Source organism: Spermophilus citellus (genome assembly GCF_964194105.1).
Source record: "Spermophilus citellus genome assembly, chromosome: 17".
In the NCBI taxonomy this organism is placed as follows: domain Eukaryota; kingdom Metazoa; phylum Chordata; class Mammalia; order Rodentia; family Sciuridae; genus Spermophilus; species Spermophilus citellus.
This window is the reverse complement of record NC_138199.1, coordinates 23,744,656-23,766,522: the sequence shown is the minus strand read 5'-3', so window position 1 is coordinate 23,766,522 and position 21,867 is coordinate 23,744,656. Positions and strand designations below refer to the sequence as shown.

At 36.3% G+C, this 21,867-nt stretch overlaps 1 protein-coding gene across 3 annotated transcripts in view; it reads left to right on the top strand.

Moving 5' to 3' along the window:
• Positions 1 to 69: 69 nt before the first annotated feature.
• NUP88 (nucleoporin 88) overlaps positions 70 to 21,867 on the top strand; it is a 29,477-nt gene continuing 7,679 nt past the window's right edge. For 2 of the 3 annotated variants that reach the window (XM_081269981.1, XM_081269983.1), the window contains exons 1-8: positions 70 to 518; positions 3,241 to 3,410; positions 4,098 to 4,223; positions 8,149 to 8,235; positions 11,513 to 11,689; positions 15,133 to 15,319; positions 15,807 to 15,954; positions 17,727 to 17,825. In XM_081269981.1, the coding sequence (XP_081126107.1) occupies positions 216 to 518; positions 3,241 to 3,410; positions 4,098 to 4,223; positions 8,149 to 8,235; positions 11,513 to 11,689; positions 15,133 to 15,319; positions 15,807 to 15,954; positions 17,727 to 17,825 (1,297 nt within the window). In that variant the 5' untranslated portion in view covers positions 70 to 215. The remainder of the gene's footprint in view (positions 519 to 3,240; positions 3,411 to 4,097; positions 4,224 to 8,148; positions 8,236 to 11,512; positions 11,690 to 15,132; positions 15,320 to 15,806; positions 15,955 to 17,726; positions 17,826 to 21,867) is intronic. The other variant, XM_081269982.1, reaches the window with a different exon arrangement.

Here is a 21,867-nt window from a genome sequence, read left to right as displayed (position 1 = left end):
TTGACTTCTTAATAAATACCAACCTGGCAATTGGCTTGCCCTTGAAGATGCCCTTGCTTGATAGGCTAGTTCTCCTAAGTCCCGCCCCTAGCGCTAAAGTCGTGTTTCAGGGCTTCCTGTTCGATGATTGGCTGAAGCAAAGGATGGCTAGCCGAGGATAGGCTGTGCTCAGCGGCGGGTCAAGCAACTGTAGCGAGGAAAGCAGTTGGGTCAAGATGGCGACTGCCGAGGGTCCGGTAGGCGACGGTGATCTGTGGCAGACCTGGCTTCCTAATCACGTTGTGTTCTTGCGGCTCCGGGAGGGACTGAAAAACCAGAGCCCAACAGACTCTGAGAAACCGGCTTCTTCATCATTGCCCTCATCGCCGCCTTTGCCGCCGCAGTTGCTGACGAGAAACCTGATCTTCGGCCTCGGCGGAGAGCTCTTCCTGTGGGACGGAGAAGGCAGTTCCTTCTTAGTGGTTCGCCTCCGAGGCCTCGTTGGTGGTAGTGAGGAGCCTTCGCTCTCCCAGTACCAGGTACGGCCTGGCCATCCTCGGTCGGGATCTGAACTTGTTTTGTGTTTTCGTTCTCATCTTGGCTGTTTTTCATCTTCTGGTGGGTGTGCTGTTCGGGCACAACCCACTTCAAGCGGAAAAGCCCTTTCTATCCAGCATGTTTATTGACTCCTACCCTGCCCGACACTTGGCGGAACTCACGCTGTTCGGTGCTTGTGTTCCGGGGGTCTGGGAGGAAGGGGAGGACCGTGGAATACTTAATGAAACGTCGGTGATGGTTAAGTACTCTGAAGAAAACCAATAGGGTAAAGGGATAGAGACTGTGTGGCGGAGTGGCTGTTTTTAGAGGTTGTTCTAGAGAACCGTATTTTATGTCGTGACACTCAAATGGGTATAATCATAACTTTCTCTTGGGTTGTGAGCATTGCCAAGATAAAGTGGGGTTGAAAGCAAGTTTCAAGCCTGAGATGGAGGAACTAATTTTTAATTATTATTTCCTTTTAGTAAATTAGTTCATTCCCCAAATTGGAAACTTTTGGTATCGCCAGTAGCGCGTGAAAGTGAGTGTGATCAGAAAGTATGCCACACTTGCAGGGATCAAACATCGCTTTGTGTAGATGTTTATTTGTAGGAAATTGGCCCTCCTTTTTCATTTTAAAAGTAAGTGTGGCAACCATTTTAGTGAATAACATCTGTTACGTGCCATGGACTAATTCTTTTTGAAACGTGATTTGATTTTAACAAGCTACTACTAATGCTTCTGCAGTTTTCAAACAAAGTCAAGAGTCTAGAATCTGTTTACTGTAAAACTTAAGAATAATTATTAGGTGTTCAGCACCCAATTTTTTTCTTTTCTTTTTTTTTTTTTTTTACCCTCTTTTTTAAGAGATGGGGACTTTGTATGTTGCACAGGCTGGCCCTCAATTCCTGGTCTCAGATGATCTTCTCAGCTTCCCAAGTAGCTGGGACCACAGGTGCACACCATTGCATCTGGATCCAGCACACAGTATTATCATAGCATTCTATATGCTATGTAGCATTTTGCACAGTAAACTATTTAAAATTATTTATTTATTGTCTTCTTTCTAGACCACAAAATTGGGAGTGTGTGTGTGTGTGTGTGTGTGTGTGTGTCTACCTTAACTCATTTTTGTTTCCCCAGCGCATGACAGTGCCTGGAATATGTAAGCTCTCAGTAAATACTAGTGACCATCTTCAAAACCTTCAGACTTCTAGAATCTCAAAAGCTCAAGGTTAAAAATAAAGCAGTTATCATGCATTATAACATTGAATATTAATAAAAGCATGAGTAGTGACTTCAAGAACAACAATAACAAAAACTTAGTTTCTGGGATTGTTACAAATAAACTAATGTGATCAGATACTTATCAGAAGCAAGGTTTCAATCCTCTGTTTGGTTTGAGTTACAGTCAAAATCAAGTAGAAAGAAGTTGGGGATTGAATATAGAGAACAGAAGGAAAGAACCTCTGATGAGAAAAAAGGTCAATGTGTTTAGAAACAGCAAAGGCAGCTAAAAGACACATGCTTCCAGACATTCATAACAATAAGTAGAAGTCTCATATTTTGGAACAGTCTGATCTAAAAAGATTTTGACTTAGGATGCTTCTCTAAACATAAGAAAGGCGACATTTTGGCAGTCTCATAATTTTATAACTGAAAGTAGAAAGAAAATGGGGATCTGAGGTAGTTATGAGAGAAAAAATGGAAAGTACCAATAGAAAAAGTGAATTTTTTGAGGACATATACCAAGACAAATAACTTATTGGAACCCCCTTAAAATATCATGTCTCGTCTTTTCTATATCAGCATTAAAGCAGCATTCTGCTTGCTGCAAAAGTTCTTGAAACCATTTTATTGTATTATAATAGTTATTTATTAATACTTCTGAGTTTATTTTGTCTACTCATTAAATACACACACACACACACACACACACACACACACATATATATATATATATATGAGGGGTACTGGGGATTGAACCCAGGAGGTGCTTAATCACTGAATCATATCCTGAGCCCAGTTTTTATTTTATTTTGAGACATGGTCTTGTAAGTTGCACTAAGCACATATTGAGAGTCTATGATGTGCCACATGCTAAGCTAGGATACAGAGAAGAGTGGCACATTTCAAGTAATCCATAGTTATATGTGTGAATTGAGCAAGTGAAAAAGTCAGTTAGAATGCAGAATAGTGGAATTATCCAGAAGGAACTGTGAAACTACAGAAAAGATACATTTATTCTTGCTCATAAGATCAGGAATATTTTCTTGGGGAGAAAAAGGCATAGAAGCCCAGTTTCTGAGAATGTGCTAAGTCTTGTTAGCTGTCTAATAAGAAAAGTGGCACTGTAGCGAGAGGAACGGTTGCACCGAAACAAAGAGGCATAATCATGGTTTCCCAGAAATACAGATTCATCTGATTGGTGTAAAGAACAAGTGGGGAATGGTGGAATTTGAAACTGGAGTTGTAGGTGTAGGTTGAGGCTTGAAAAATTAGGTGTAATAGTCTTTAATTATCAAAGTGGGGAAATGTAATGCATTTGTTTATTATTTCAGTCTAAATGACAAAATGTTTCATCAACCCAAGTGTTGGTACTTACCCAGAATGCTTTGTTGTCCTATAATTATAGAAAATTAGAGCATTATAGTGGTTTCAAATGTCTACCATGTATATTTACATTAAAAATAACTATGTTGACTAATTTGCTTTAATTTTCAGAGATTACTTTGCATAAATCCACCTCTGTTTGAAATTTATCAAGTCTTGTTAAGTCCAACCCAACATCATGTAGCACTCATCGGAATAAAAGGACTTATGGTATTAGAATTACCTAAAAGATGGGGGAAGAATTCTGAATTTGAAGGTGGAAAAGCAACAGTGAATTGTAGGTAAGTTGTATGTCTACATAATTTGTTATACATACAGAGAATTATTCAAGATCAGGGATTCTTAAAGTATGGTTAGTATGTTACTGTTGAACCTGACCATTCCTTATGGTCTTCAGACTGGCTTCTGTGATATGTGTGGTTATTCTTTTATTCTGCTTGAATTGTCACATTTCTGTCTTATTGGAAGTTAGGCTATGTTTTGAATTTGTTAGAAATATGATCTTTAAAAAGCACTTATTGTCTAGTAGCCAGAAGTTTGCTTAGATGTTTATTTTTATATATAATTTCTTTTTGAAAAAATAAAGAAAAATGAAGATCTGAATGATTACTGAAAAGAATATAAGGTGGAGACCTTTTATTAGCTCTATAGTATATAAGTGAAATCCCTTTGAACTGTATATTTTCTAGATCTGATTCCTAAATTTCAAAATAATAATTTCTTACTAATAAAAAGATCAGATCAGATACTGTTTTGAAAAATGTTTGTAAAGCACTGATAAAATGTGCTACAATTGAGAAAATGCTTTTATTTCAATTCTGTAATATTGATTGAATAAGTGCTTTGAATGCTGTCTCAAGATTTAACAGAAAAATTTGAAGGAAAGAAAAGCAGTGAATATTAAAATAGATTATTATTTCATCCAAGTTCTAAAAATATTTTTGAAAAATTTGTTATCTTTATTTTAGCACCACTCCAATTGCTGAGAGATTTTTCACCAGTTCTACCTCTCTGACTCTAAAGCATGCTGCCTGGTATCCAAGTGAAATGCTAGATCCTCACATAGTGCTGTTAACATCAGACAATTTAATAAGGTAAATTTTCTTTTTACCTCTCTTGTACCTTTGCAAGTGTGAAGGCTGTTTTTCACTTTGCTCATTCACAGCTCAGGTTTACACTAAATAAGTCACTGGATGTTCGAATGCTTTTATTTGATGGCTATTGTAACCCATTCTCATTCATAAGAATTGCCAAACTGCTTTCCCTAAGTTACATGCTTTAATTTCTGCTGTTCCTTCTCAACTAGTCTTCCTGCCTCCAGTATCTCTGTTCCTGTTCTTTCCTATAAGTACTGTTTTCCCCAAACTTTTCATCATGTCACCCTTTGGTGATAGTGTATCACAGGGGAAAGAGAATATAAGTAGAAATGAGAAATTTGAATCTTTCCTCCACAGCCACTTCTATTATCTTTGAGATCTTAAGCTTCTTTTGGAGGCAAAGGGGCTTAGTTTCCAAATTTTAAAATGAGCAGATTTGATTTGATAATTTCTGAAGCCCCTTCCAAGCTTTGTACTCTGCGATTAAATGCTCTATCCCCACTCAGTTAACTTTCTGGATCTGTCTTTTGTAAAAAGTTTATCAGGAGAACTCAACAGAGGTATAAATATCTCCAGTTATATATTTTTTTCCTAATCACTGCTTTTTACCTGTTCTCTACCAAATCTTGCTTCCCTGTGGAATGGTTGACCCCCTTAATAGCATCTTATACAGATTCCTTGGCTTTCTGGTTACTTTTAGTTACTAAAACTTAGTGTGTCTCATTTAAAGCTCTGCTTGTGAAGTCAGTTTTCAAAACCATTATCCAAGACCCTTCATAGGTTAGACCTATGTCTGGAGGGACCTGAAATGATTAGAGAGGGTGTGCTCCTTTTTCATAATTTCACTCCACACAGTGAAGTGTAGAGATTGAGGCTGCCTCCTCTTTCTTCTCTTCTTCAGAGTGGGGATAGAGAGGGTGAGTGGGTGAGGCAGAGATCTTACCTGACTGATTGCTTTCAGGGAAGGGCAGGTATTCCTGATCTTGGTTTAATTTATTGCATCTGATGCTTATTATCTCTAATGATATGGTAATCTCTGCACAGATGGGGTGTTTTGGGGGCCCAGTGTTTAACTGTTAGCTACCTCCATCACTGAGGAGATCTCTCTTCCATGGCTTCTGTCAGCTATCTGTGCCCTAAACCCTCTCTGAAGATGGAGTATTTGCAAATTTGATATCTCCTGTGCCTTATCACCTGCTGTGGTCTTTTATATGGAGCAGAAGTCTCTTTTCTGCCTTCCAAGGGCTGCAGAGAACTGGATGTACTATACCATAATCCTTTCTTAGGCTGCTCTAGCATACCTTCTTTAGAAATTTCCAGATAAATACTTAAAAGTATATGCATGCCCTTAGACCCTTGGATGTAACAGGAGATTCATCCTAGAATTTCCTTGATGGCTTATAGATTTCTGCAACTCACCTTGCATTCAGGTAGGCACCATTCTTCCTTATTATAAGTACCTCCAAATCTGCCTGGTCCTTCTCTAAGAGCCTTCCTTGCTCACCCATTTGGCTTTGAAGTTGAAGGTAAAGAAAGAGGGGAAGGGAAACTGCCCCATTACAAACATGATTCTGTAATCCCAAGAACTCTTAGACACTTTCTCTTCTTAACCTTCTTGTTATATATGCTGGGAAAATGGTAGTGAGATAGCATAGGTCACGTCCTTACTTCCTCATGTTAACTCATGTTAAGCTTTAAAGGAAGTATCTGGTCCCATTTCTTTCTTCTTTTTTTTTAGGTACTGGGGTATTGAACCCAGCCAAAGGTACTTTACCACTGAGCCAAATCCCTAGCCCTTATTATTTTTTAATTTTAAATCAGGGTCTCATTAAGTTGTTTAGGGCCTCGCTTAGTTGCTGAGGCTGACCTCGAACTTGTGATCCTCCTACCTCAGTCTCTTGAGTGTCTGGGATTACCCTATCTGGCTGGTCCTAAATGTTGAAGATTCTTTTAAAAATATGGGTTATTTAGCGGTTCTCATTCCCTAAACTTTGACAGAAAGAACATTGAGGGCAAAAGGAAATTCCCACTCATTGTTATGAGAAACATTTCTTTTATTGTTCTCCAACAAAGTATTGCTTGAATTACTACTGTGTCTTTTGAAGTCAGTGATGACTTGTAGCAACCTAGGAAGACCAAAGTGAATGTGCATTTATTTGGAGCAATTTGTCATTACAAATATTTTTTTAAGTACTTGTCACATTTTATTGATAATGGAGTAAACCAAGTTTAAAAATTCTTGGTGGAGGACTGGGGTTGTAGCTCAGTGGTGCACTCGCCTAGCATGTGTGAGGCACTGGGTTTGATCCTCATCAACACATTAAAAAAAAAAAAAATTGGGCTGGGGATGTGGCTCAAGCTGTAGCGTGCTTGCCTGGCATGCATGTGGCCTGGGTTCGATCCTCAGCACCACATACAAACAAAGATGTTGTGTCCACCAAAAACTAAAAAATAAATATTAAAATTCTCTCTCTCTCCTCTCTCCTCCCTCTCTCTCTCTCAAAAAAAAAAAAAAAATTCTTGGTGGAAAAAGATAAGTGACCAATTTGGTGCAGACTTTATGGGCGACATTTGATTTCTAATAATGACATTACCAGCCTTTTGAAAAAGAGTTTCCCTTTTAATATAGCCATACACACTGTGAAATATGTTACCTTTTTTTGTTTGTTTTTTACACTAGGGATTTAATGCAGAGACACCACTGAGCTCTACACCCCAGCCCTTTTTTATTTTTATTTCAAGATAGGGTCTGCTTGAACTTGCTGTCCTCCTGCTTCATCCTCCTGAGTTGCTGGGGTTACTGGCATGTGTCACCACACTGATTAAATTACTTTCAATTTAAATGATTTTTGGAAAAAAAATTTTTTTTTTTACTTTTATGCTTTTCCCTTGAGAAAAAATGGATGATATGATATAGTGTTTTCATATAACAAAACACATATAGATTGCAAGCTAAATGTTATTCATATTTGGGCATTTGGAATGTAAAGAAGATATTTCCTCAGGTGTCTAATAGAGACAAATAATTATAACTAAAGGGAAGCTAGCAGGCTTGGGGCAATAGTGAAATGATTAGGCAGAGAGTACAGCTGAGGACCCAGGATGGAAAACTTGGGAGACTAAAGCAGAGGATTGCAAGTTCGAGGCCAGCCTGGGCAACTTAACAAGATCCTGTCTCAAATAATAAAAAGGGCTGGGAATGTAGCTCAGTGATAGATACCCATGGGTTCAATCCCCATTGCCGGGGGGTGGGGGGGGAGAATTTTGGAAAGGGGGCTGGGTTCATAGCCAGGGAGGAGAGAGAATTTTTTTAAGGGGGCTTGGGTCATGGTAGAGCATTTGCTTAGCATCATGCTCAAGGCCCCAACACTGCAAGTAAAAAAAAAAGAAATTTTGATATGGATAGAGAACATTACTTCAGGTCCTAAAGAAACTTCCCTCTTATATAAAGAACAAAGGAAGCAGGCTTCTTTGTCAATAATAAAATCTTTGGCAAAGAAATGGTTAACTGATGATACCCCATCATCATATATGTAGGACACTATAAAACTTAAACAACAAATATACCACTTATGGTCACCTTAAAATATTGTTTTTGGAGTTCTATTGAGAAAAGTAATAGGTGAATAATTAGAGTACTTGAAAAATACATGTATTTCACACATATAAGAAAAATATATTTCATAAATATATGAAAAAATACATAAAGGATATATAAGCTATAGATAATTTCCAACCCATTCTAATGCACTTTTGTCAATTTCATTGCACTATTTGGAGAATTGAATATTTGGGACATAATGGGTTTTAATAATTGGTAGGAAATTTCTCAAGTAAAAACTGACTAGATTGAGAGGAAAGTACAATTTTAGGAAATGAAGGAGAATTTTAAGTACTTGTTTTCTTCTCTCTTGATTGCTAGAATTTATTCTCTCCGTGAGCCACAGATACCTATTAAGGTGATTGTACTTTCAGAAGCAGAAGAGGAGAGTCTAATACTCAATAAAGGGTATGTTTTTATTTGTGTCATGAAATGTTTGTTCAGTTGTTTGTTGAGATCATAAATGTAGTTTTAAGAGATTTCAAGATTTTTCAGAGGTGACTTTGCATGCTTTTGGTAATGTGAGAAGTAAGCAAAGGTAGGCAATGTAAATAGGTAACAAGAAGTTGTAAATCTGAATGTTATTGTAACATTTTCTTTTCAAGAAAATTCTAAAATGAGTGCAGAAATGGATTTTTCTATTGTAAATTAATAAGAGAATACATTATAAAATAATTACAAAATTGTGAAAAGTGAGTGTTGGGTTGGAGACCTTCTTAAACCCTTTGATTCTCCCATGACCTTGGCTTCTTTTCATGTTTTCTTACCCACTACAGGCACATGTTCCTGTCTACTTTGACCACTTAACGGAATGACCCTTTGAACTCACAAACCCCATTCCTCTTGCCTCCTGATAAGTGTTTCTGGTGATTACCATACATACATGATCACACAGTAGCAATATTTCTGAAGTTCCATGTCTCTGTGATGTCATATCTAATATTTCTTATTTAGTTTTTGTTACTCTTTTATACATAGTTATTCTATATTTGACAGTTTCAGTATCTGAAGTCCTTGTTCTTCAGTTGCAATCATGTTGCTTTTCTTATTGCTGATCACTGACTGTGAACTTACATTTACTTAATCCTAATATTTGGGATTATTGAGAGCCTAAATTGGGGGTATGTTCCTCCAGAAAAGATTTACAACTGTTTCTGCTAGGAGCCAGGGGTTGTTACTAACCTGGGACCATTAATTCTCTTTGATGGCCCCAGAACTGAAGATTTCAGTGATAAGATGTGAATGTTTTATAGCACCAGCTTAAATTCTAGTGCATCCATCTCCACATTGGCAAATACCTGCCTCTGGGGTTGATCCTGTTATTGGGTCAGGGCATTTTCTCCTGCAACATGTTTCCATAGCTGATCAACTTACTTTCTTTTGAGAGACACATGATCTAGATAAAAGGCAGCAGAGTAAATGCAGTGTTGTCCAGAGGTTTGCCCCTGGTATCAACCTACCAATCCTTGCCAGCTGTGGTATCTGGGCATATTTCCCAATTGCATTGAGCTTCATTTTCATGACTGTATTCCATGAGTATAAAAAAATATTACTGGTTATTTCTTAGGTTATTGTACATAATAAATGAGATGCATAAAGAATTGCTTAGCTCCTGGGTGTATACCTGAAGGAAATAAAGTCAGTATATGAATGAGATACCTACATACCTATCTTTATTGCAGCACTATTCACAATATCAAAGCTATGGAATCAGCCTAGGTGCTTGTCAGCAGATGAATGTTTAAAGAAAATATGATGTATGCACATACGTGCATAATGGAATATTATTTTTGCCATAAAGGAGGAGGAAATCCTGTCATTTGTAGAAAAAGAATTGGAACTGAGGTCATCATGTTAAGCAAAGTAAGCCAGACACAGAAAGACATGTTTCTTCTCATATATGGAAATAAACAAAAAAATGATGCCCTAAAATTAGAAGAGGAACGATTAGACAAAGGGTAAGGGAGAGTTACTAAGGAAAGTAGGAAGGGTGACTACAATGAAAGCACAGTATTGTGCACATGAGAAAGTGTCACTGTGAAATCCATGAATTTGTACAATTAATATGAGCTAATGTTTATAATAAAAAAGTGCTTGGCATGGGGTTTGCACAGAGTACTCATTCATTGATACCTAATATGATTAGGTATATTACAATATTTATTAAGTGTCAATTAAATTTAACTTAAATTAACTTCTCTGTTCCCTTTCTTTTTTGGTTTTTAATTTAACTCTCCATTTATTCTAGTGTTTGGAAGAGAGATGTTACTTATAATACCTTCTAATGATGTTGACTTTCTAAACTTTGTGAAACTGTGATTTTTAGTTTAACAATATTTATTAACCTTTTATAGATTAAGTCTTTTTGGATAACTATACTTTAAAATATAATAGCAGTATGATTTTATAATTTGTCCTTCCAGATTATACATGTAACATATCTATTGTAGAAAATTGGGGAAAATAGAGAAAAATATTAGGAAGAAAATAGAAATCTTTTATAATCTCTTATTCCCTAGCTTCATTAGAGCTGCCAAAATGATGCTTTTGATTTAGTTCAGACACTCTACTTCCCTGCTCTCCTCACCCCATTGATTTCCCAGAATCTACTAAGACTTATATGCCTATCACCTGACTCCCTCTCCACCTTCATTCCTCCCACTGTGCCTTGGCTGTCAGAGCAATAGCCACCTTGTCCTCCTTGACATTCTTCAGATACCAAGCACCTTCTACCTAAGATCTTTGGCATGTGTTTTTCCTCCACCTCAATTGTTCCTTCTCCAGATAACTATAGAGCTGTTTCCTTACTTCCTTCAGATCTTTGCGCAAATATTACCTTTTCAGAGTCCTTCCCAACTACCTAGCCTAAAGTTACATCTCCATCAATATGCTTTTGCCGTATTTTATTTTCATTCATAACATCGTTTTCTGAACTTATACTATGTTTATTTCTTTTTTTCCCCCTTTTCTGTTTTTTAAATATTTTTTAGTTGTTGATGGACTTTTTATTTTCACTTATTTGTAGTGGTGCTGAGAATCAAACCCAGTGCCTCAAGCATGCTAGGCAAGCGTGCTACCGCTGAGCTACAACCCCAAACCCTATTATGTTTATTTCTTCTCTGTTTATTGTACATCTCTCACCAGATGGCAGGGCCTTTAATTTTGCTGATGTATTCCCAGAACCTAAAATAGTGCCTGACAGAGCAAGTGGTTAAATATTTGTGGAATTAATGAATCCTGCTTCTTGGAGACAACTAATCCATGTTTTTATTTATATTTATACATGTATGCATGAATGTTTTTGTTATTTATATATCTGAATTTAAACCATTTAAAATTAAAGCAGCACCAAATGATTTTATGGATTTCATTTTTTAATTTTTTTTTTCATTTTCGGGGGACACAATACCTTTATTTTATTTACTTATATGTGGTGCTGAGTATCAAACCCAGGGCCTCACGCATGCTAGGCGAGTGCTTTCACTGAGCCACAACTCCAGCCCAATTTTATGGCCTTCTTTTTTCACTTAATTTTATGAAATTTTTCCAGTGTTAACATTCTTTATAATCATATTTTTTTGTCTTTTCACTCCAGTAAGTCTAAATTTTGTATTTACCCACCTCCTGTTACTAGAGATTTTTTTGTTTTTGTTTCAACAAGTTGTTTTTTCAAATCTCTTTGCAGAAGGGCATATACCGCATCTCTAGGTGAAACCGCAGTTGCATTTGACTTTGGGCCATTGACAGCAGTTCCAAAGAATATATTTGGACAAAAAGGCAAAGATGAAGTAGTGGCATACCCACTGTATATCTTATATGAGAATGGGGAGACTTTCCTTACATATGTCAGTCTGTTACATGGGTAAGTTGGGGTGGTAATCTACCTGAAATGAAACTAAGCTTGTGCTGATTGTCATGATTAGATTTGGGAAACATATTTCTGAGTTTGTGGAAATGAGCTCCCTTTAAACATTTGCTTTGCTCATTTTGGAGAAAGAGTTGGTACAGATCATTTGAACTTTCATTTCCTCATTTTTGAATAAGCTCTATAGTTTAGAATAAGATACAATTTGCTTGTGTTCAAAAGGCTAACTAAAAAAGTATTTATGGTTTATCTTGTATGAACAAGGCACTGTGGAAATGATTAGATAATAATCTGGTGTCTTTTGCCCTTTTGTGGAGAAAAAGATAAATATACACTTTTTGGAGAAAAAGATAAATATACACATGAAGAGGTAATTACCCATACCACATTACTGGGACACAGTAAGAATCCAGAGCAAGGAGAGATCATTCTGACTGGAGAAATTAAGAAAATTTTCATGGAGAAAGATTCATGTCATGTGGGATTTAGTCTCATGCAGGATTAAGTGAAACATCAAGGAAGAGTAAAACCATTTCAGTCATAAGGGCAGCATAAAGCACAATGTCAAAACAAGCAAGTTACAAGTTTCATTCAAGGGTCAACGATTAGACATCTTGGGCTAGAGCAGAAGATTCATGTAAGGAAAGTGTTGTGAAATCAATTGTGTTCTAGGAGTTTGAACAAGGGTGGTGGTAGTTTAAAGGGAGAAATGAAGCATAGTAGATGCTACAGAGGAGTGATCAATAAGACTTAGTTACAGTTTGGATAAGGAAATGAGCCATTAACAGAAATACTGATCAAGAAAGGAAACTATTTTTCAGGGGGAGATTTCTTATAAATCATCAATGTGAGACAGTACTGAATAAAGTGGAAATATTGTATGGATGCTTGGAAAATGTAGAACGGTGAGAGACAATTGAGAAGATGTGAAAGTCATCTGTTAGGTTGAGAGAGTAAATAGAGGGTAAGATTTGGGCAAGGTTTGTAACCAAAGGCAAATGGGCATGCGCTGAACATTAGTTTATTTACTTACTTACCAATCAACTTGACATATTTATTCAGGGTGCACCTTGTGGCAGACTATGGAAATACAAGTTTGGAGGCAAGGTCCTTACTGTGTGGTTCCTTGTCTAACAAAAGGGCATTCAACTAAATAACTGTAGTAAAGTGCAGTGTAATGTGCTTAGGTCATCACAGGTTGTTACGAGCATCTGATGAAGTAAATGCTTAGTCCTATTATCTTAGAAGACTTTGAGGAAATTGTAATATTAAAGCTTGAACTTGAAGGATTTAGTAGAAGGAATTGGAAGCTGAAGTGATTCCTGGAGAGAGAAGAGGGTACACCAACTGATGAAGATTAGAAAGATGAAAGAGTTTGATGTTGCAGAATGGTGAAGATTTACTCTTGAGTACATTCCCTTGGCAGAAATGTTCTTTACCTTTCACACATGTTTTTCCTGGGAGGGTTTTTTATGTTGTTGTTTTTGTTTTTTTGTAGTGCTGGAGAGGTAAACCCAGAGCCTTGTATACACCTAGCAAGCACTCTTCCACTGAGTTACACTCCCACCCCATCTTGGGGAGATTTTGTGGTAACATTATCATCCTTACCCTTCTTCCCCTTAATTTTTCCACATCATGATCTACCTAGTGGTGTTAGTCCCAAACTTGTAGTCATCTATATCCTCTTGCATATAATTGTCCCAAATTTTATTGATTTTATGATAAAAGTTTCTTGAATGTTTACATCCTTATCACCATTCTTTTGTTCCTGCTTCAGATGTTTATCTTCTGCCCAGATCATATTCTCTTAAGTAGTTTCCTTTAATCCAATTTTGGACCCTTCCTGTCCTCCTCAGTGTTACCAGATGAGCTTTATAAAATGAAGCTCTGTCACTCCTGACTTACACTTCTAGTGATATACTCACCCAGAATAACTCTGAATATAAAATCTGTCTGCTTCATAAATCAGTTCTAGATATCTGTCTAGCTACTTTTCTGTTGCTTTAGAGCTTTTACTTTGCTTCCTATCATAGTAAGCTAAGTTTCCTCCCTCTTAGTTCCTTGCCTTTCATGTTTCCAGAACTTTGTATAAACTATGTCCCTGCTACCCCCCAAGATAATTTGTTTCCAATTTTTTACACCTTTTTACCTGACTCATGTCTTTGTACCTTTTTGTTGTTCCATTGTACCCAGTACATCCTTTTTTTTTTTTTTGGTCACACTTATTACATGGTGTAATAATTCTGGTTAAATGTCTGCTTCCCCATCTCAGTCATCAGTTATTGGGTGTACCATTCAGGACTAAATACATATGTTTGTCTAATTAAATAAAACGTGCATCCAGAGCTCTGAAGAGTAGCTGCATCTCAGAAGAAAAGATTTGGGAGTTGTCAGAATATATGGGTAGTTAAAGCAGGCACAATTTAATATGCTACCATGTAAATGTGTATTTTGAAAACAGCAGACCACTGGAGTACAGCAGTATTTAAGAAAGAAATTAGCAAAGGACATTAGAGGGTCAGGGGTGTAGGTTATTGGTAGAATGCTTAATTAGAGGGTCAGGGGTGTAGGTTATTGGTAGAATGCTTACCTAGCAATGTACAAGGCCTTGGCTTCTATCTTTATACTGCAAAAAAAAAAAAAAAAAGGAAAAAGAAAAGAGAAAGAAAGAAAAAATTGTTATAGAGTGTTAAGGTGTCAAGAAGCAGTCCTTGTTAACCAAAGTTAATGTAGCAGAACGTCACTTAAGCCTTTTGGATTTCACAGTGAGAACCACATGGATGATCTTTGCCAGAGTAATTTCAATAGATTGGTAAAAAGGCTACCATAGGCAACTTAGGGTAAAACCTTTCAATCTCTGCATTATTGGCATTTTGTTCTGTATAATTCTTGGTTGTGGGATGTGGTGATAACACAGCAATAATTCCAGCTACTTAGAAAGTCTGAGCAGGAGTACAAGTTTGACCTAGCTTAGGCAGCTTAGCAAGATCCAGTCTCAAAACAACAACAACAAAAAAGCCTGGGATGTAGCTCAGTGATAGAGTGCCCCTGGGTTCAATTCCAAGTACCAGGAGAAAAGAAAGAAGTGAATGATTTTTTGTTGTGAGGGGCTGACCTGTGGAGGAATGTCTAGCAGCATCTCTGGCTTCTACCCACAAGATACTAATTTTACACACACAGACCCCTGTTGTGACAATCCAAAGTGCTTTCAGATATTAACAGTGTCCCCTCAAGGGCAAAATCAACTCTGGTTGAGAACCACAAGAGTGTTGGAATGTTAGTGGGAAAGTGAAAAAGTGGAGACATTGGGAATATATTATATTGTATATGGTGATTTTTATAATATCTGGAGGAAGACCAAGTCAAAGAATGGTTTTAGGGGGATGGGCATATCTATCTTCTCTTAACATTTCCTAAACATGTTTTTATTTTTTCTTTAGCCCTGGGAATATTGGAAAACTGTTGGGTCCATTGCCCATGCATCCTGCTGCTGAAGATAACTATGGTTATGATGCTTGTGCTATACTCTGCTTACCCTGTGTTCCCAACATCTTAGTGATTGCTACTGAATCAGGAATGCTGTATCACTGTGTTGTGCTAGAGGGGGAAGAGGAAGATGACCAAACAGTAAGTGCAGGCTAGTATTGGTCTATTTCAAATCTTTAACACCAGGTATACTTCTTGGCCCAATATGAATATTTAATACATGAGGAATTTTAGCTTATATCTGACACATCTGGTCCTTTGGAAATTAAACACAAATAATTGAAGCATATTAAAAACCTAGACAGATAGAAGTTAGGTTGCACTATTTAGTTGGTCCACCAATTTGCCTATTTATTTTTCTGACCTCTGTACTGCAGTCTCTGGTAGCAAGTAAAGGAACCTTTGAATCACTCAGCTGACTTTTCTATAGACTTACTTATTAACATATAATCTTTCTAAAGAAGGATACATTTTTCCTCTCTCTCAAGATCAACACATTCTTAAGAAAGGGGATGGAATTAAGAAGAATTTGAGAGCATTGTTTGATCCAGCGTTTTTTCTCCTGTTTTTAATTGTGATTATTTTCAAATGAATATGCAGTATCAAAATTATAGTACTTCTTTTACAGTCAGAAAAGTCCTGGGATTCCAAGGCTGACTTCATTCCTTCTCTGTATGTGTTTGAATGTGTTGAACTGGAACTCGCCCTGAAATTGGCATCTGGAGAGGATGATCCCTTTGATTCTGACTTTTCATGTCCAATTAAACTTCACAAAGGTAAGGAATTCATTAAATGTAGTTCTTTTATTCCATCATATATATTTATACTAAGTAGTCACAGCCTGTTCACAGGTAATTTATTTGTTTTGTGGTTCCAGCCTTTAAAAAAGTTAACTGGGGGGGCTGGGGATTCTGGCTCAGCGATAGAGCGCTCGTCTAGCACGGGCGGGACCCAGGTTCGATTCTCAGCACCATGTAAAAATAAAGGCATTGTGTTGTGTCCATCTACACCTAAAAATTAAAAAAATTAAAAAGTTAACTGGGTTCTTTTTTGCCTTTTAGTCACTACACAGTACTCTTTCTCTCCAGTGAATATTAAACAAATGATTCTCAAGTTTTAAGATAGTGTTCCTCAGTATGAATTCACTCAGATGTACAATAGTGACTTTTTCCTGCACCTATAAAAAGTAGATTTCGTGGTCAGTGGTAGAGTGCTAGGGAACAATACTGGCCAAATAATTGTGTGCATGTACAAATATGTAATAACAAATCCCTCCATCATGTACAACTATAATGCACCAATAAAAAAATGTGGAAAGAGAAAAAAGTGTTATGCAGAACTCCAGTATATAAAACATAAAGATAATATAACATTAACTTATTGTAAATTTAACATTAAGGAAGTATGCTGTTAGTAGGAAATTTTAATTTAGATGCTTATGGATTATTATTGCCATCTTATCCAATTTACTATGTACAAGCTGGGCGCTGTGGCACACACCTATAAACCCGAGTTGGGGAGGCTGAAACAGGAGGATCCTGAGTTCAAAGACAGCCTCAGCAAAAGCAAAGTGCTAAGCAACTCAGACCCTGTTTCTAAATAAAATACAAAATAGGGCTGGGGATGTGGCTTAGTGCTCCTGAGTTCAATCCCTGGTACATGAAAAAATAAATTTACTATGTACATTATTTGTATATATTGTTATTTCAATATTTTAAAATTCTTAACCACAGAGATAAATATTTACAAATAATAATATATTCAGGAGCTCATCTTTAACTTTTTTTTTAGTTGTAGATGGACACAATACTTTTATTTTATTTATTTATCTTTATTTGGTCCTGAGGATGAAACCCAGGCCCTCACATGTGCTAGGCAAGTGCTCTACCACTGAGCTACAACTCCAACCCTCAGGATTGTCCTAATTGTTACTAGACTCAAAGGCAGTACAGAAAATTTTGGTTCAAAGCCAGTTACATTATCTTAATTAACAGTTGCTCCCATTTCTTAGTGTCATAAACTTTGGACCTATCTGTAAATCAACATTATGAAAATACAAAACTTCACTTCTCATTTGATGCCTAACTTATTACTTATGACAGAATGTTCACTGAGGGGTTATGCTGGAGTCAGTGTAGTACCTGTGCTGTAGGAGTGCACTTACTTCAACTAGTTCATCTAAGCAGATGTGAAGCATAAGTTTTCTACAGAGCTATCATTCTTAATCACCATTTATCTTGAAGAACTTTAAATAAATGTATACATAGACCAAAAGGCATAATGAGTTACCTGACAGCAAGTTTTCATGCTTTGGTGGATTCCACTTTGTTGTTTTCTAGAAAATTAACATTTGAATTTTATTGGACTTTTTACTTAAAATATATTTGAAAATTGAACTTAAAAGTTAAAAATTTCAAACTCCTTGATGTGGTGCCACAGTATGAAATTCCTACAGACTTCCATCAACAAATGTATTTGTAGACTACTAAGGTAAATTATTTCAGTTTTCTAATGGATACCTTTATGTCATTAATGAGTCTATTTGCAGACCCCAAGTGTCCGTCAAGATATCACTGTACTCATGAAGCTGGTGTACATAGTGTTGGGTTAACCTGGATTCATAAACTTCATAAGTTTCTTGGATCAGGTGAGTTTACTAACTTTATGTGTTTTTCAGTAGGTTTTAGATGTTCTGTCAAACAAGTAGTTTGGTACAGGGAAACAATAGAAAATTGGTAAAAGGTTTGTTCTCTAGAAAGTTCAGCAAAATTGACAAACCTTGCCAGGCATGAAAACACATGCTTGTAATCCTGGCAGCTCTGGAAGGTGAGGCAGGAGGATCACAAGTTCAAAGCCAGCCTCAGCAATTTACTGAGGCCCTAAGCAACTTAGTGACACCTTGTCTCAAAATAAAAAATAAAAAGGGCTGGGGTGGTTGCTCGTGGTTAAGTGCCCCTGGGTTCAATCCCTGGTACTAAAAAAAAAAAAAAAAAAAAAAAAAAAAAAGACAGATCTTTAGTTAGAGTACCAAAAACTAGAACAGAAAAACCAAAATTATAACAATCTGGTACAAAAAAAGGAATATTACTACCAAGCTTACAGAAGGAAAAAAGGGAAAGGGTACTGTGAAAAAGTATATGCCAGTTAGATAATCTAGGTGGAATGGACACATTTCAAGAAAGAAAGAAACTACCAAAATTGACTCAAGACAAAATTTAAAAACTGAATAGATCTATAACAAGAAATTGATAGGGAAAATAATTAAGAAACAAAAAACACTATTCAAAAAGAAATTCTAGGATTAGTTGGCTTTACTTTTAAAGAATTCTTTACAAGCTTCTCCAAAAAAGTAGATGAGAAGGGAACACTTCTTAACTCATTCTGTGAGGTCAGGATGACATTTGTACTAAAACCAGACTAAGACATCCAAGGAAACAAAACAATGGACAGATATCTCTTATGAATGTAGACAAAAAATCCTCAACAAAATACTAGCAAACCAAAATCCAGTAACATGTAAAAAGGATTGTACACCCCAACCAAGTGGGATTTATCCCTGGAATACATGGTTAGTTTAACATCTGAAAATCATGTAGTGTACATGTGAATAGAATAAGGGTCAAAAACCATGTGATCATCTCTATAGATGCAGAAAAAGCATTTAAGAAAATCCAACAGTTTTCATGTTAAAAAGCAGTCAACAAACTAGTAATAGAAAGGAACTTATTCAGACCGATAAAGAGCATCTCCAAAGAATCCGTAGCTGACAGAATAATGCTTTCTATATAGCTTTCTACTGCTGCTATAATAATTCACAAAAACTGGCTTAAAATACCACAACTTTACTACAGTTTTGTAGGTTAGAAGTTCTGCATGATCTTAATTGTGATCTTAATTCCCCTTTGCTATATAGTCAGTTTCTAGTGATTGAGATGTGGACATCTTTTGAGAATCCATTATTCTGTGTACTACAGTCCATTCCTTGTCTACCTCCAGGATTCACATCTGACTCAAATGCAAAATATATTCACCTTAACATTCTCAAAAATCTCAATACAACAGCAACACTAGTTCAACATCTCATCCAAATCTCATGAGTTTTTAAAAAGTCCCATATCTCATCATTTAAATCAACTATGGATGAAGTTTTTCTATTTATGGACCATGAAACACAACAACTTACTAGTTCCCAGAACACAGTGGCAGGAGCGGCGAAGGATATCATTTGCAGACATTTCAATTCAAAAGGGAAGAAATTGTTACAGGATGAAGCAGTTTCCAAATCCCAATACTCATAGATTTGAAGTCCTGGGGATAATCCTCAAGTTGACTTGTCCTGCGTCTTTTAGGGATGGTAGCATTTGTTTGTAGCTATATAGTTTCATCAGCTTGTTTCTTACCTGTAGAATTTTAGGGTAGAACTGCCTTCTCTCATCTTCTTTCTAGTCTTTTTAGTTTAAACCAGCACTGTTCTAGCTGTTATAAAATTCTCAGGAAACTTTTGGATTTCGTGTGTATATCATAGAGATTAATTTCAGTAGGTAAGTGGTTTATCCACCACAGATCCTTCCTAGATAATCCCAACTCTACTTCTGGATTTCTGATGTGAGGGCTGAATAAGTCACACTTGCAATCTCTATTCTGTGTGACTAAATATTCTGACCTTCATGGGGTATTTAATAAAGTAGTACAGCCACACTCAGGCTTTTGTCTATTGCATGATTTTCTGACAGTGAATCTCTTTATCATCTTTTGCCATCCAGATAGACTGAGAATTTCTCATGTCATCAGGTCCTTGTTCCATTTTATTAACTTCTTCCCTTGATTTTATCTTTCCTTGTATTGTACTAATAGCAAGAAGAAACCACTAGCCTGCATGTACTTCAAGGCTTTGCTTGGTAATCACCCCAAGTCAGTGACCAATTTAATTGTAAACATGTTCTTTCCCCGTAAGGAGCAAAACAGAGCTATCTCTTCATACCACTTCAGCATTGTAACAGAAGTCTTAGGAAGTTAGCTGAGAAAAGGTAATAAAAGATATCCAGACTAGAAAGGAAAAAATAAACTCTCTTCTTAGATACCATGACCTTATATATAGAAAATTCTAGGGAATCTGCCAAAAAACTATTTGAACTAGTAATTATGTTCAAATTTGTAAGATATAAGACCAGTGTATAAATAGCAGTTTCATTTCTGTGCACTATCAATGAACAATATAAAAGCTAAGAAAACATTTCTGTTTATACTGGAATCAAAATGAATAAAATATGAATTTAACAAAAGAAGTGATGAATATACTTTTTTTCTCTCTGTCTTTTGGACCTGGGGAATGAACCCAGGGGTGCTTTACATCCCCAGTCCTTTTTATTTTTTGAGACAGGGTCTTGTTAACTTAGTAAGGCCCTAGCCTTACTAAATTGCTTAGGCTGGCTTTGAACTTTTGATCCTCCTGCCTCAGGCTGCCAGGCTGCTGGGATTACAGGTGTGCATCACTGTGCCAGACACAGGATATACAGTTAATACTACCAGACGACGAAAGAAAATAAAACCTAAATGAATGAAAAACATCCCATATTCATGGATCAGAGAACTTAATGTTGTTAAATGGCAGTACTTCCTAAGTTGATCTAAAAATTAAGTGCAATCCTTCTCAAAGTTGTAGCTGACTTCTTTGCAGAAATTGACAAGATTACCCTAAAAATTCATATGGAAATGCAGGTAGACTGGAATATCCAAAACAGTCTTGAAAAACAAAATTGGCAAGTCCACACTTTGCAATTTCAAAACTTCACACAAAACCATAGTAATCAAAACAGTACGATATTGGCATAAGGATACAAAAACAGGTCAATGAAATAGAAATTGGGAATGTAGGAATAAACCTTATATCTACAGTCATTTGGTTTCATTGATGCCAGAACGATTCAGTGGAGACAGAATAGTCTTTTCAACAAGTGATGCTGGCACAAATGAGTATCTGCATACAAAAAAAAAATTACCTTGGACTCCTGCTTTATAAAACCATTTGTGGAAATGAACTCAAATTGGATCAGACCCAAATGAAAGACCTACCACAATAAAGTTTTTAGAAGAGGCATAAATCTTTGTCATCAAAAGCACAATTAGAGAAAGAATAGATAACTTGTTTACATTAAAATTTAAAACTTTATTATTAAAGGACACTGTCACAAAAATGAAAATCCACAGAACGGGGAAAATATTTGTAAATGATATATTTGATAATGGACTTACTAGAACAGAGAACTCTTAGAATTCAATAATATAAAATGACTTGTCCAACCTAATAATGGGTAAAGTGGGGCTGGGAGTGTAGCTCATTGGTATAGTGCTTATCTAGCATGCAAGAGATCCCAGGTTCCATCCCCAGAACCACAAAAGGGTGCAGGGTGGTGGGGAATGCAGAAGATTTGCATACGTATTGTTCCTTCAATGATATATAAATAACAGAAAATTTTTTACAACATCCTTAGTCGTTATGGAAATGTAATATTACAAAACCACAATAAAATATCATTGAATATCTACTGAGATGGCCAAAAGGAAAAAAAATGGACAATTGCAAGTATTGATGAGGCTGTGGAAGAATGGGGACTCTAACAGATTGCTTAATGAGAATGTAAAAGGTGCAGTGGTTGAAAAACAGCTTGGCAGTTCTGGAAAAGATTAAA